We start from the raw sequence: 14,102 nt of genomic DNA on the forward strand, positions 1-14,102 counted from the left end.
GGGGGGGCGAATAAACAACAGGAAAACTTGCCGTAAAACCCAACGGCAAATTTATACTTTAAGAATCCTTTGAGATCCCGCTTTCTCTTTATTAACAAAGTGTCATTTTGTTTTTGCTTTCTCTCAGCCGTTTTCAGAGTTTTAGTGGAAACTTCTTTCTAGAAAATCTTTCTCAAGGATCTCTTTACTGCAATAAAGGTTCATTTTAAGTGTAGGAGTTTTCCATAAAGTCTAATATCCACTGTGTATACATGTGTGTATGTATGTGTGTGTGTGTTTATGTATGATACATGAATGTGGGTATATACATATATATATATACACACACATATATATATATTCATGCCTGTATGTGTGTTTATATATATATATATATATATATATATATATATATATATATATATATGTATATATGTGTATGTATGTACGTGTGTATATATATATATATATATATATATATATATACACATACATACCATATATATGTGTGGGTGGTTGTATCCACACATATACATACATATATACATACACACGGATGTAAACACAGATAGTTCATAAGTTTGCAAATTTAAAAAAATTTTTTTGTTTTAGAAATTTATCTTCTTGTAAAGACCATTCATTACTATCATCCATTCAGGCATTCGGTTCGTCTGTCAAGCATTCCAGTTTATTAAATCTTTAAAAATCTTTTAAGAGGTATTTTAATTTCTTTTTTTTTTGTGTTTTTTTTCACTTTGTTTTATTTTTTTGTTGTTTTAATTAATTTGACCAAAAAAAAAAAAAAAAATAACAATCAAACTTCTGCTTTAAAAGTTAAAGAAAGACGAAGTTGCTCTATCAACTAGGAAACGTTGCCTTTAAACTTCCAACAGTCAGCGCTTGCTCCCAAAAAAAGGAGTGTTTTTTTTTAAAACAGAATGCAAATTGATGCCACAAATTTAATTTTGCATTTTTTTTTTATCCACAGTTATTCTAAAGGAGTGCAAAATTGTTATCTCGAAGAAGATATAAACTTTGATGGCGTTGGTACTGGAGAATTGATTCTAGTTTCAGTTCAAAATGTCAGCAACTGTAAACAAGTGTTAGCCCAATTGTATGGAGAAGTGAGGAATCCCTCATGCCAATTATGTTTGGCAATCTCCCAACAGACTGGTACTTAACTGAGGAGCTTTGCAAGCTGTAAAATGTAAAACTCTGCTGCCATAGTAACGAACCAGCGGTAAATTGTCATGTTGTGGTTAAACTAGAGTGTTACGTCTGATCAGAGAGCTGAACAGCTGGTGTACGATCTACGAGTAAAAAGTTCCATAAGCTAAAATTGGTACCATTTTTTGTCTTTATACTTTAACATCAATTGATGGGCTACCTGAGAATAGCTCTCAGCTTGTGCAGTCATCTGTTGTGTCCGGTCTTCTAGGCCTTCCAGTTTCTCTCCACGTTCATGGAACAACTACAAAAAATAGAGAGAAAAGGTTAAAAATAGCATTGAAAGGTCAAAGGAAAAAAGTATTTTCATTACTACAACCACAGACAGATAACTAGCTAGCAAGGTATTATATAGGTAAATCCTATTATATAGGTAAATCCTAGCTGTTTCATCTTGAAGCACATCTGTTTATTCCATTATTACAATCCAATATGTGGTCACAATTGCTGCTGTATGTTAGTCCAAAATACATATTAAAATTGAGAATTATGGAAATATTATTTGCAGTTATTGTATAACAAAATAGGAAAGTGGAAAATTTTGATATCATTTTGTCCTCTATTGCACATGTTTTATTTGCTAATAGGAATTACAAAGTTTTAAATGTCTATAGTGGAGGCGCAATGGCCCAGTGGTTAGGGCAGCAGACTCGCGGTCATAGGATCGCGGTTTCGATTCCCAGACCGGGCGTTGTGAGTGTTTATTGAGCGAAAACACCTAAAGCTCCACGAGGCTCCGGCAGGGGATGGAGGTGAACTCTGCTGTACTCTTCCACCACAACTTTCTCTCACTCTTACTTCCTGTTTCTGTTGTGCCTGTAATTCAAAGGCTCAGCCTTGTCACTCTGTGTCACACTGAATATCCTTGAGAACTACGTTAAGGGTACACGTGTCTCTGGAGTGCTCAGTCACTTGCACGTTAATTTCACGAGCAGGCCGTTCCGTTGATTGGATCAACTGGAACTGTTTGACGTCGTAAGCGACAGAGTGCCAACAACAACATGTCTATATAACTTGTAAAACTTAGCAAATGAAATAAGTGTAATGGAGAATAAATGATACTAAAACCATTTCCACTTTCCTGTTTTGTTATATAGAAAGACAGAGATGTAGAAAGAGAGAGAAACAGAGCGAGAGAGAGAGAGAGAGAGAGAGAGATTATAAAAGTATTATCTGTTAATTATCCTAAAGAAAGAAAAAAAGTTAAAAAAATCTGGGAGATAAATTAGTTTAGAAATTTTCTGTGACAAATTACTTACTTGTAAAATAGAATAAGGTTGTGTCCTTCATTTCTATGTGATTTGATAATTAGTAATGTAAGTAACGAAGCATTAAAGAAAACTCACAGGAATCCAGTATCATCTTTTACTTCTTTCAGTCATTGGACAGTGGCCATCCTGGATCACTGCCTTGAAGGGTTTTAGTCAAATGGATTGACCACCCCCAGTACTTATCTATTATTTTTGTTAAGCCAGGTACTTATTCTATTGGTCTCTTATACTGAAGCACTGAGTTATAGAGATGTAAACAAACCAACACCAGTTGTCAAGTGGTAGTGGAGGACAAGCACAAATGCAAAGACACACACATGATGGACTTCTGCTTCTTTCAGTTTCTGCCTATCAAAACCACTCATGAGGCTTTGGTTGGTCCAGGGCTATCGCAGAAGATACCTGCCCAAGGTGTCACAGTGGGACTGGATCCAGAACCATGTAGTTTGAAAGCAAACTTCTCACCACGCCTAACTCTATTTCGTCCAACATAATTTTTATATTAAATTTTTACACTAAACACAAAATTATCATAAATTTGCGCAGGACAGGAATAATTAGTTGAATTGATTATTATTGTGTTGATAACTCCAGTACTTGACTGGTACTTTATTTTAACCCTTTGGTGCATGGCTCAGTGGTTAAAGCATTGGACTCACAACCATGAGGTAGTGAGTTTGATTTGGGAACCAGGCTGTGTGTTGTGTTCTTGAGCAAGACACTTTATTTCAAGTTGTCAAAGTTCACTCAGCTGTAGAAATGAGTTGCGATGTTACTGGTGCCAAGCTGTATCAGCCTTTGCCTTTCCCTTGGTGGCATGGAAAGGGGAAGCTGGTATGCATGGGTGACTGCTGGTCTTCCATAAACAACCTTGCCTGGAATTGTGCCTCAGAGGGGAACTTTCTAGGTGCAATCCCATGGTCATTCATGACCAAAGGGGGGGGGGTCTTTAACCTTTATCTGGCCCAAATATTATATCTGTTTTACATTCAAATCAGCCAGATTTAGCCTTTTATACCTACCTTACAATGTTAATCTAAAAATAGGCAATCACATCCTTAGAATCTCAAAGCTAAGGGATGTATGATTAAATCAAAATAACGTGAATAAAAAAGCATTGTATTTGACAGAGTAATCTGAATGCTAAAAGGTTAAAGGCTCTGACATGATCAAAAGAGAAGCTGGGTTCAAATCCTGCCAAAGTCAATTTTGCTTCTTATCTTTTTGATAGTATTTGAACTCAGAATATAATGGAATGTAAATTAATACCACAAATGTTTTTTTTTTTTTCTCAGGGGCCATCCTGTTTATTAATTAGTGAGATAATGAGAAATGCTGATAAAACAGCAAATACAAATGCAGAGAAAAGGAAGAAATGTTGAAAAGTGAAAAGATAGTAACCTGTTTTGTTCGAGCCACTTCACCGCCAACTGATGTAGACTGGGCTGTGAGATGATGCATACCGCCAGAGCCAGCAATAAATTTGGCCATACCTTTTGCAGCTTTTCCACTGGTCTCACCGACTGAAATTTGGGATGATAAAAATATTTGAACAACACAACGTCATAAAATATATGCACTGCATATTGCCCCTCTACTAAATTCTATCTCATCTGGTCTGAGGCCCAAGATCTAAACTTACCACATCATCTTATATGTTTCTCTATCACTAATACCTTGTATTTAGCACACCATTTTGTTGTCTTTAAGTAGATGTCGTCCTTAAGGTTCAATCACTTTGTCAAGGCGTCAGTACTCCAGACTGTATGAAAGTTACTACTATATTCAACTAATCACACTTGAATCATTCCCCCTCCCACAGATTTTGCACATTCAAAGTTCCATGCGCCATCATCATCATCATCATCAGTTAAGATCTGTTTTTTCCATGCTGATATGGGTTGCACAGTTTGACAGGATCTATGCAAGCTGTAGGGCTGTGCTGAGTTCCAAAGTCAGCTTTGGCATGGTTTCTATGGCTGGATACTCTTCCATACACCAACCACATTACAGCGTACTGGGTATTTTACTTTTGTACCACTTGTATGCCGTCAAACACGGGTATACCACAAAGAGTATCCAGTGTATTGCAGATTTTTAAAAAATAAACTTCAAGGCTTTAGAAAATCTATATCAATGCTTGGAAATCTTGAAAAAACAAAAAAATAAAACCCTATAATTTAGTTATACACAAGTATAATAAATAAAACAAAATAAACAATAGATTTCTGCATTATTTCCCCCTAAACTTTCAACTTTAAAACATGGCTTTAAAGATATTTCAATACAAAGTACATCTGTAATTTTAACCTTCCAGAGAAAGAGTGTCTGTAATTCTTTGATCTCCATTTCACTACAAAGTCAAAAAGATTTGAGACCCTGGAATAGTTTTACATTTCTTATACATACTTTGGTCTACCTCCATTTGCAGTTCCCACAGCTTTTCTACATTCCATGCTCCATTACCAACTAGCAGACTTTTTTCCAATCTGCCTTTCTTAGTTTCCACAGATCTTCACATCTAATGCTCCATATTTTACTATCATCGTTCTTTTTACTGTTTGCATGTTGGGGGGGGGGGGAAGAAACAAACTTTTGTTGCCCACTAAGGTTGCAACTCTCTAATGATAATGACTTATAAGAAAGGCACAAAGACACATTTACAAAAAAAGGGATTTAGTTGAAGTAATGGTGTCTGACTTTCTGGAACTTATTTAATCAAAGTTTGAAGAATGAGAGACTAAGGTTATGCAGGTGACAATTTGAACTTAATTGTGTGCTAGGCTTCATAACTTGTAGAATTTGGTTACATTTATAGTGACACCACTTTGACTACTGATATTTTAATTCATTCTCGTCATGTGTGTAGTTTTGACCAATCAGAGATGAGTAATCTATGGAGCCCAATCTCTCTATAAACACATGTGAAAACTTTACTCATCGCTTCCTTTTTGGGTTGACAGCATTTATTTGACACAAGCAAGTCTTCCCCAGTTTCTAACATTTTATTCTGACAGCAATCACATGTCAAGGTTTATTTTGCTCACATTAGTTCTCTTGATAACAGTTCATTTTTATTTCAGCATACCCTCAATGTTAGTTTAACCATTAACTGTATAGCATTTAAACTAGCCATATCCAGCCAAATATTGTATCTGTTTTATGCTCAAGCTGTCAAGATCTAGCCTCTTACACCTACCCTACAATGTAATTCTAAAAATATACAATAACACCATCAAAATCTCAAAGCTATGAGAAAAAGTATGATTAATTCAAAACAATGTGAATAAATAAATATTAAATTTAACAGAATAATCTGAATGCTAAAGAGTTAAACACCACACACACACACATACTTGACTGACTTTTCTTCATATGTTAACCATATATTTATTTGCAAACATTGAACTAGCAATGCAAATAATTACATTGGCAAGAAAACATGAAAATATCTATGTACATTGTTCATAACATTTCTACAACATCCATTATTTAAATGACTTATCAATGAACATTTCCACACTTTTATGTTTACACTTCTATGGTTGCAAATAAATATATAGAATTTTCCATGTTTGTATTCTATATTTAACCTGTACTCTTAAACCACGTGCTGTAGAACTACTTTACATTTATAACACTAACAAGAGCTACTGAGATCTATTTTCCCATTTTCCCTGTTGCTAAATAGAAAAAAAATTAAGGAAAATTATATACAGCAAAGTTTAGTTGTTACATGTATGAATGAACCCTATATACATATTTTATATTCCTGTTTTTGCTACTTGGATGCACTCCAGGTCCATAATAATAATAATAACAAGAGCACTCAAAGAGTGCAAACCTCTGCCAAGGCAACACCAATGTCATCTCAATGATTAGCCTGAGATGATTTTTTAAATGAGAATATCTAAAATGAACTCGACTGCTCTCACAAATGAGAATACTAAAAATAAACCTGTCTGCTCTTAAAAATTAAGTGAGAAAACAGGAAAAATAATCCAGAATCGTTGTCTGGTACCAGATCGATTCCAAAATCTAATCAGTTTGTGCCAGTCACGAGGCCAAACATCTCTGAAAGTTTCATTTGAATCCATCTTGTCCATGGACAAACAAACACAACTGAAAACAATACCTCCATCTTTGCTAAGGCAGAGGTAATAATCCCTTCTACTATAGTCACAAGGCCCGAAATTTTGAGAGAGGGGACCAGTCAATTACATTGACCCCAGTGTTTATCTGGTACTCATTTTATTGGCCCCAAAAGAATGAAAGATAAAGTTGATCTTGGCAGAATTTGAACTCAGAATGTGGAGATGGATGAAATGTAACTAAGCATTTTGGCAGGCATGCTAATGCTTCTGCCATCTCACTGCCTCCATAATAATGATGATGATATGATGATGATGATGATGGATTTATTTTGAAGAAGAGTGGAGTGAACTACTTACATAATTCTTCTCTGTCAACAGTAACACTACCACCACCAAATAGGTTTTTGAAAAATCCTTGTTTAGGTGCTTCTGGAGTTTCACATGGCAGGAAAAGATCACCAAGCATTTCATTAAGATTTTGTCTGAAAGAATGAAAGAAAGACACACTGAACTGATTAATTCATTGATATCAATTTCTAACTATCAACAGCTACAAATGTATACTTTGACATTTAAATTGGTCATATCTGGCCCTTATATATTTTACCGGTTATATGCTCAAATGGACCTGATCTGGTTTCACACAGAAGCTATGAGATAATGCGAATAAATAACCATTACATTTAACAAAATAATTTGCATGCTAAAGGATTAAAATACGAAAGAAGTTTTGTAGTTGTCATTACAATGGACACAGTTAAGGGACATAACTGCTTGACCCAGTCTGTTCTGAGTAACAGAATATTCTCTTATCTCACCCACAGCTGAATTGTTTGGCAGTGGAAGTAATGCTATCAAGAACTCAAACTTTATAGCTGCCATCACATTGTGTCCCCCGGTTCCCATATACAAGGGGAGTAACTCAGCATACTTCACTGACAGACTGAACAAAAACCCACTCCACCAACTTATGCAAGCAAAGAAAGATGGATTGCATTTAATGTTTCATCAACATCTTTATTGTCACAGTCACATTGACAAAAAACATTTTAAGTACAGCAGCTAATTATTTGAAATGTTAATTTTTTATCAGACAAAACTTTCAGTAGAGTTAAGTGTCTTTGTCCAGGGAGCTCTTTTTTTAGGGAAAGCAGTAAAATGTTCACAGTTTGATCAGTTCATTTCAACAAAAATTTTTCTGATTAGTTTTGAAGCCAATTTTTCAGAGAAGATTATAGTCATATGAATTAACTCCTACTTATTCCGTTTCTCCAAGAAGGATGACAAAAGTGAAATCTTACAGAAATGATTCAAATATGTCAGGTGAAGCTAGACATTTTCTAAAAAATTTTTACGGACCATATTTCAGTTGACAGTACCCAGTTCATATAGTTTTACACATTACTAACCCTGTTTCTATACATAATACATGGATGAAAATTATTCAGAGTTGTGTGGTAGTTTGGTAACAACTAAAAATCACATAAAAAGTACAAATATTTAAAAACTTCCTTTGGCAATTAATTTCAAAATTTTAATGTTAACATTTCAAAAGTTTACTGACATTGAAGTCAAAATTTTAAATCTTCTAACAACAGTGTCACAATTATATAATTTCCACTGATTGTTCATCAAGAAAATAGATCCTTCGGTAGAATTTAATCATTAAATGAGAATAGTTTGAGTTGACTTACCTCATTTCAGCAGAATAAGTAACTTTTTGAAGTTCTGTAGGCGTACAAAGATACATAGCATGACCATTGTTGCTGAAGCAGAAGGTTCGTGCAACTCTGTGGGAATATAGAAAAGAAAAAGAAAGAGAAACAGCAATGTAGTTACTTCATATTAAAAATGAAAGAATTCCTCTTTGGTGTGAAGTTAATGGAAAGTAAAGGTAGCACAGTAGAAAGTGAAGAATGAATGAATCTATCTCTATCTTTATACATCTGTCTATGTTTATATATGTCTATCTGTTGGTCTGTCTGTCTGTTTTATGCCCATTTTCTCATTAATGAATACATTATTGAGGCAACAGGTTTACAGCTGGATGCACTTCCTTCCTTGAACATTAACCTGTCTTTTAAGTAAAAGATCTTTTGTTTCACAAATCTTTTGAAAGTGTGAAATAAACAAGTGATTTGTTGACAGGAGAATTTACAAGAAAGAACACTGTTTCACACAACCCAAATATAAACACACATACACACACACACATATGTGTGTGTGATGAGCTTCTTTCAGTTTGGTTTTACCAAATTCAATCATAGAATTTTGGGCAGCTTAAGTCTATAGAAGATACTTGCTCAAGGTGGTGAGCAGTGGGAACTTAAAGCTATGTGGTCGAGAAGCAAACTTCTTAACTCCACAACTATTACTCAGAGATGTTATCTCTGGATGAATACTACAGTAAATTGCTTTTCAACAATGTGTATACATCAATATATAAATGATTATTTAAATTTAATACTGTTCCTATTGCATATAATGGATTTCTATTCAGTGGGGCAGTTATTTGCAATATCAGTGAAAGTTTATTCCCTATTTCCTATGTATTGGAGGTGACGAATCTTACTTATGTATGTGACTGTCTGTGAGTACATTACGCTGACAAGTCCTAACAAGGCTGAAAAGCATTTGGTGTTCTTGCTAGTTGCTGCTGGGATTATTTTCATCTCCCTCTGGTATATTTTGTATTTTTAAACTTGGTATGTCCATAAGAGATATTATTTGTACAGTACTAATGTATTTACATGAAATATGGTACATAAATAGCTATAAAATTTTAATTTTGCTATAATTTTCCTCTGATATATTTGCGAATATACAGCTGTGATGTGTCAGCAGAAAGAAAGAAAGTTGTACAGAATGAAAGATGTACAGAATGGATGAATGAATAATATACAGAATGGAATCATGAAACATATACAGAATGAAAGAATTAAACAGAAAGAGAAAGGAAGAATAAAAGATGTACAAAATGGAAGAACTCAGAACTTACCTTATCTCAGTGAGAGGCTGGAATGGAGCGTCCATTAAGGGTTTTAGACTGGGTAAACTGAAGGTTACGATGCGACCATTTGCAACATAACACGCAAGACAGACACTATCTGTAAGAGGTAGATGTTATAATAATAATAATAATAATAATAATAATAATAATAATAATAATAATAATAATCCTTTCTACTAAAGGCACAAGGCCTGAAATTTTGGGGAGTGGGGCTAGTTGATTACATTAACTCCAATGCTCAACTGGTACTTGTTTCATCAACCCTGAAAGGATGGAAGGCAAATTTGACCTCAATAGAATTAGAACTCAGTACGTAAAGCCAGAAGAAATATCACAAAGCATTTCATCAATAATAATAATAATTATTATTATTATTATTAGTAGTAGTAGTAGTGGTAATGGTGAGTTTATTATTAAAAAAAAAACACTTATAAAAAATGTTTAGTTTTAAGATTTGTGTGCAGAATGAAAGATTTCTATGAAAATTTTTAGTTTCTGCTATAAATTTGAAATTGTCGAGTGATAAAATAGAACTTTTAAAAACTGAATAGAAAAAAAAAAAAAAATTAAAAATCTCTGATAAATTAAAAGTAGGATGGTTGCACTATTTAGGACAGAATCTTATGGAGAAAAAGGGAGTTCACTTGGCACGTGAATTCAAAATTTAAAATTCAATTTAAAAAATAAACATTTGAAAGCTTATCTTATTTCATTAAAATTAATGGCTTTTCTAATTAAATTTTGAATATGATTAAAATTTGAAGATGAAGTTGTATTGGTAAAATATTTTAAAGTTTTTCCCTCCATCATTAGCTCTCAGGTTTGCTTGGTGATACAATCATTCCAGTTTTATCACATAGCCCTTTAAACCTTTTAGCATTTAAATTGGCCATATCCAATAATCTATCTGTTTTATGTTCAAACCAGCATAATCAGGCCTCTTACACTTACCCTATAATGCCATTCTAAAAATAAACAATTGCATCATTGAATTCTTGAAGCTACGAGATAATGCATGATTAATTCAAAACAGTCAATAAGTGAGCCTTAAATTTAACAGAGTAATCTGAATGCTAAAGGGTTAATGTAGAAACCAAATGTATCCACTCAAAATTTTATTGATGTTAAATAAGGAAAGTAGTTTTACATACCAATCTCTCATTTATTAAGGTATGTCATGTTTGTAACCATCTCTTATTGAGGTACATCATGGTTATTATGAGACAATGTGACTCTCAAAGAATACCAATCCTATATTTTGGTGGATAATCAACATTGTTACAGGAATGACCATAATTTTGTGCAATTTAAGGAGTATCTTTTACTTGGAGAGTGACCATGCTGGGGCACAACCTCAGAGGGGTTTTAATTGAACAAATTGACCTCAGTAATTGATTTGTGTGTGTGTGTGTGTGTGTGTGTTTTTTGAGTTTGGTACTTATTCTATCAGTCTCTCTACAGAAGCTTCTCAAGGGAGCCAAAAGCCTTTGTAGCAGACTGTATTCGCCTCTCAGCAGGCTTTTTTTTTAGTTTCCATCTGTTAAATCCATTTGCATGGCTTTGGTCAGCCCATGATAGAAGACGCTTGTCTAAGGTACCGTGCAGTAAGACTGAATCCAAGACGACATGGTTGGAAAGCAAGATTCTTATCCACATAGCCATGCCTGCACCTAATCAATTTTGCAACAATTCCAAAGCTGACACCCATCCTCTCCTCTCCCCTCACATTGTTACACACTCCACAAAAGACTGGGACATATAAACTTACCTTTGATTGACACAATCTCTGATTTAACAACAAAAGAAGTTTCTGTGATCTTCACCTTGTATGCACACGTCTGAGAAGGTAAGGACATAACCTGGAAACAAACAAAGGGGCAGAAATGTCAGTATCTTGCTTGTACAGAGAGAAAGAACAGCAGACATTTAAGATGTATATCAACAAGAGACAATGAAGAGCTATGAGGACACCAACAACAGGTACAGCCTAGTGGTTATGATATTTATTTCACAACCATAAGGAACTGGATTTGATTCCACTGTGTAGCATCTTGTGTTAGTGCAGTTACCATAGATTCAGGATGACCCAAGTGCTGTAAGCAATTTTGGGAAAATGGAGACAGTGTAGAAGCCCAATAGATGGATTGTACCTGTAATTCAGAGGTACAACTTTGTCAGGCACTAGTTGCAGTCTGTGACAAGGTTGTGTGACAAAGTGTCAGTGATTCTACCTGAGAACTGCATTAAGGCTATCTGTCTATGGAATATTCAGCCACTAGTATGCTAATTCAAGGAGTTGGCAGACTATCTGGATGGTCTTACATTGAAATTGATACAACAAGAGTTCATCATATATTTAAAAGTAAAATAAAGATCCCTTTTGGTCATGAATGACTATGGGATTGCACCTAGAAAGTTCCCTTCCAAGGCACAAGTCTGGGCAAGATTGTTTATGGAAGACCAACAGTCGCCCATGCACACTAGCTTTCCTTCTCCATACTACTGATTTTATCCAAGCGAAAAACAAAGGCCAATACAGCTTGGTACCAGTGATGTTGCAACTCACTTTTGTAGCTGAGTGAACTGGAGTAACATGAAATAAAGTAACTTGCTCAAGAACTCAGCACACTGCCCTGTCCGGGAAACAAACTCACTATTTCATAATAACAAATAAAGAAGAAATACACAATTGACAGGTGACAAACTGGCAGAGTTGTTAGAGCACCAGATATCTTTCAAGAAGAAAATCATTTATAGTAAGTACATTACATTTAGGTTCTTTTTACTTAAACTATCAATACACTTAATATTGATTTAGTATTGGATAATTAGTCTACATTACTCTAAAAGGACCATAGGGCTGGTTTCCCAGTTTCTCTGATGCTTTTATATTCCTCCCTGGATGGGACACCAGTCTGTTGCAGGATTACTCATTTTTACTAGCAGAGTGGACCAGAGTAGAGTGAAATAAGGTGTTTTGCTCAAGAACACAACACATTGCCTGATCCAGGAATCGAAACCACAGCCCTACGATAATGAGTCCAACACCCTAACCACTAAGCCATACACCTCTACAACTTGCTATTGGATATTTTCTTTATTGTTTGTCTAACTTATATACTGCTTCTTTAGCCATGCATGCATTCATTCTACTCTTTGTTCTTATTTTATATTTGCCTTCTAATACAGTAATGGGTCAGACAGTTTGTTAGGAGTCAGTGGATTGCATTGAGCCCTAATGTCTCAGTTTCAGCAGGTTGTCTATGGTTGGAAACCCATTCTAATACCATTCACTTTACAGAGTGTACTGTGTGTTTTTATTTGTGGTACAAAGTTTTCTTCTGACAGGCAAGACTAAAGAACTGCCATGACACAAAAGGGAATAGAACAGTGTGATGACTTTAAAATAATGATATTGGAAAATTTTCCAAGGGTACATTCTGCATGAGAAAAATATAGCTAAGTGCAGACAACCATACTTCAGATAATCCAGTGCATTTAAGAACATGAAAATGACAAAGGACTCTCTTGAACACTGAAGAGAGAGATATATTATCAAATATGTATGGAAAATCCTGGAAGGGCAATCCACACTTTGGCATTAGAGAAAATTTTAATGCATGAACTGGTAGAGAGTCAGCTTCCAAATATATCACCTTTGAAATTATGAACAAAAGCACTTTATTGTACCAGTCTGATATTTAGAGGTCTTCAATTGCTCAAATGCCTACCTAAATAAATCAGAAATATAAAAGGGACCACCACCGAAGCATTAAAAAATACATTGGATCAACTCCTAACAACAATAGTGTATCAGCCCACCATTCAAAGATACACTCAAGGAAGATCAGCTTCTTGCCATAAAGTGACAACAAAACTGAAAGAAAATAAATTAAGGCAGTGCTCCAGCATGGCTGCAATACTACAACTGAAAAAAAATAAAAGAATATAACTTTGGCAAATAGTAACATAAATGATTTTCATTAGAATATGCTAGTTTTATTGTTTTTCTCATCAATGTTTACATCATTGAAAGTTGTGCATGCATGATGGGCTTCCATATAGTTTCCACAATTTATATATCTCTCAAACACCATAAATGCAATAAACCTGTTACTAATGTGTTAGAAATCTATCATTAACAATGGTGTCTTGTTCACAAGTGCACAATATATAAAAAAAAGATTTTTAAACCCAATAAACATGCAAACAGTTAGATAGATAACAGTTTATGTAAATAAATAAAGTTGATGTATATAAAGAAAATAGAAAAAAAAAAAACTGTAAAATATTCAAAACAAAACAATTACACAGAAGGAGAAGGTGAAATAAATTAAGATACGTACTCTTGCTTGTTTTTCTGAACAGATTATTGCAAATTGCCGATCACTAACTTCTAAAACTGTCGTTGGGGACACTTTTTTATAGTTTATCCCAGCATTGGTTTCTGGAATTGCATAAATCAAACATTTAATATCATCATATATATATATATTATGTATATATATATGTATATATATA

General features: G+C 34.3%; 1 protein-coding gene across 5 annotated transcripts in view; it reads right to left on the reverse strand.

Moving 5' to 3' along the window:
* Positions 1-6: 6 nt before the first annotated feature.
* LOC106876481 (syntaxin-binding protein 5) overlaps positions 7-14,102 on the reverse strand; it is a 433,849-nt gene continuing 419,753 nt past the window's right edge. For all 5 annotated transcript variants that reach the window (XM_052976466.1, XM_052976465.1, XM_052976467.1 and 2 more), the window contains 7 exons: positions 13,928-14,028; positions 11,350-11,440; positions 9,570-9,678; positions 8,266-8,361; positions 6,929-7,053; positions 3,879-4,000; positions 7-1,450 (listed from right to left, as the gene is read on the reverse strand). In XM_052976466.1, coding sequence (XP_052832426.1) covers positions 1,313-1,450; positions 3,879-4,000; positions 6,929-7,053; positions 8,266-8,361; positions 9,570-9,678; positions 11,350-11,440; positions 13,928-14,028 — 782 coding nt within the window. In that variant the 3' untranslated portion in view covers positions 7-1,312. The remainder of the gene's footprint in view (positions 1,451-3,878; positions 4,001-6,928; positions 7,054-8,265; positions 8,362-9,569; positions 9,679-11,349; positions 11,441-13,927; positions 14,029-14,102) is intronic.

The sequence above is a fragment of the Octopus bimaculoides genome, chromosome 24 (assembly GCF_001194135.2).
Source record: "Octopus bimaculoides isolate UCB-OBI-ISO-001 chromosome 24, ASM119413v2, whole genome shotgun sequence".
NCBI classification, from domain to species: domain Eukaryota; kingdom Metazoa; phylum Mollusca; class Cephalopoda; order Octopoda; family Octopodidae; genus Octopus; species Octopus bimaculoides.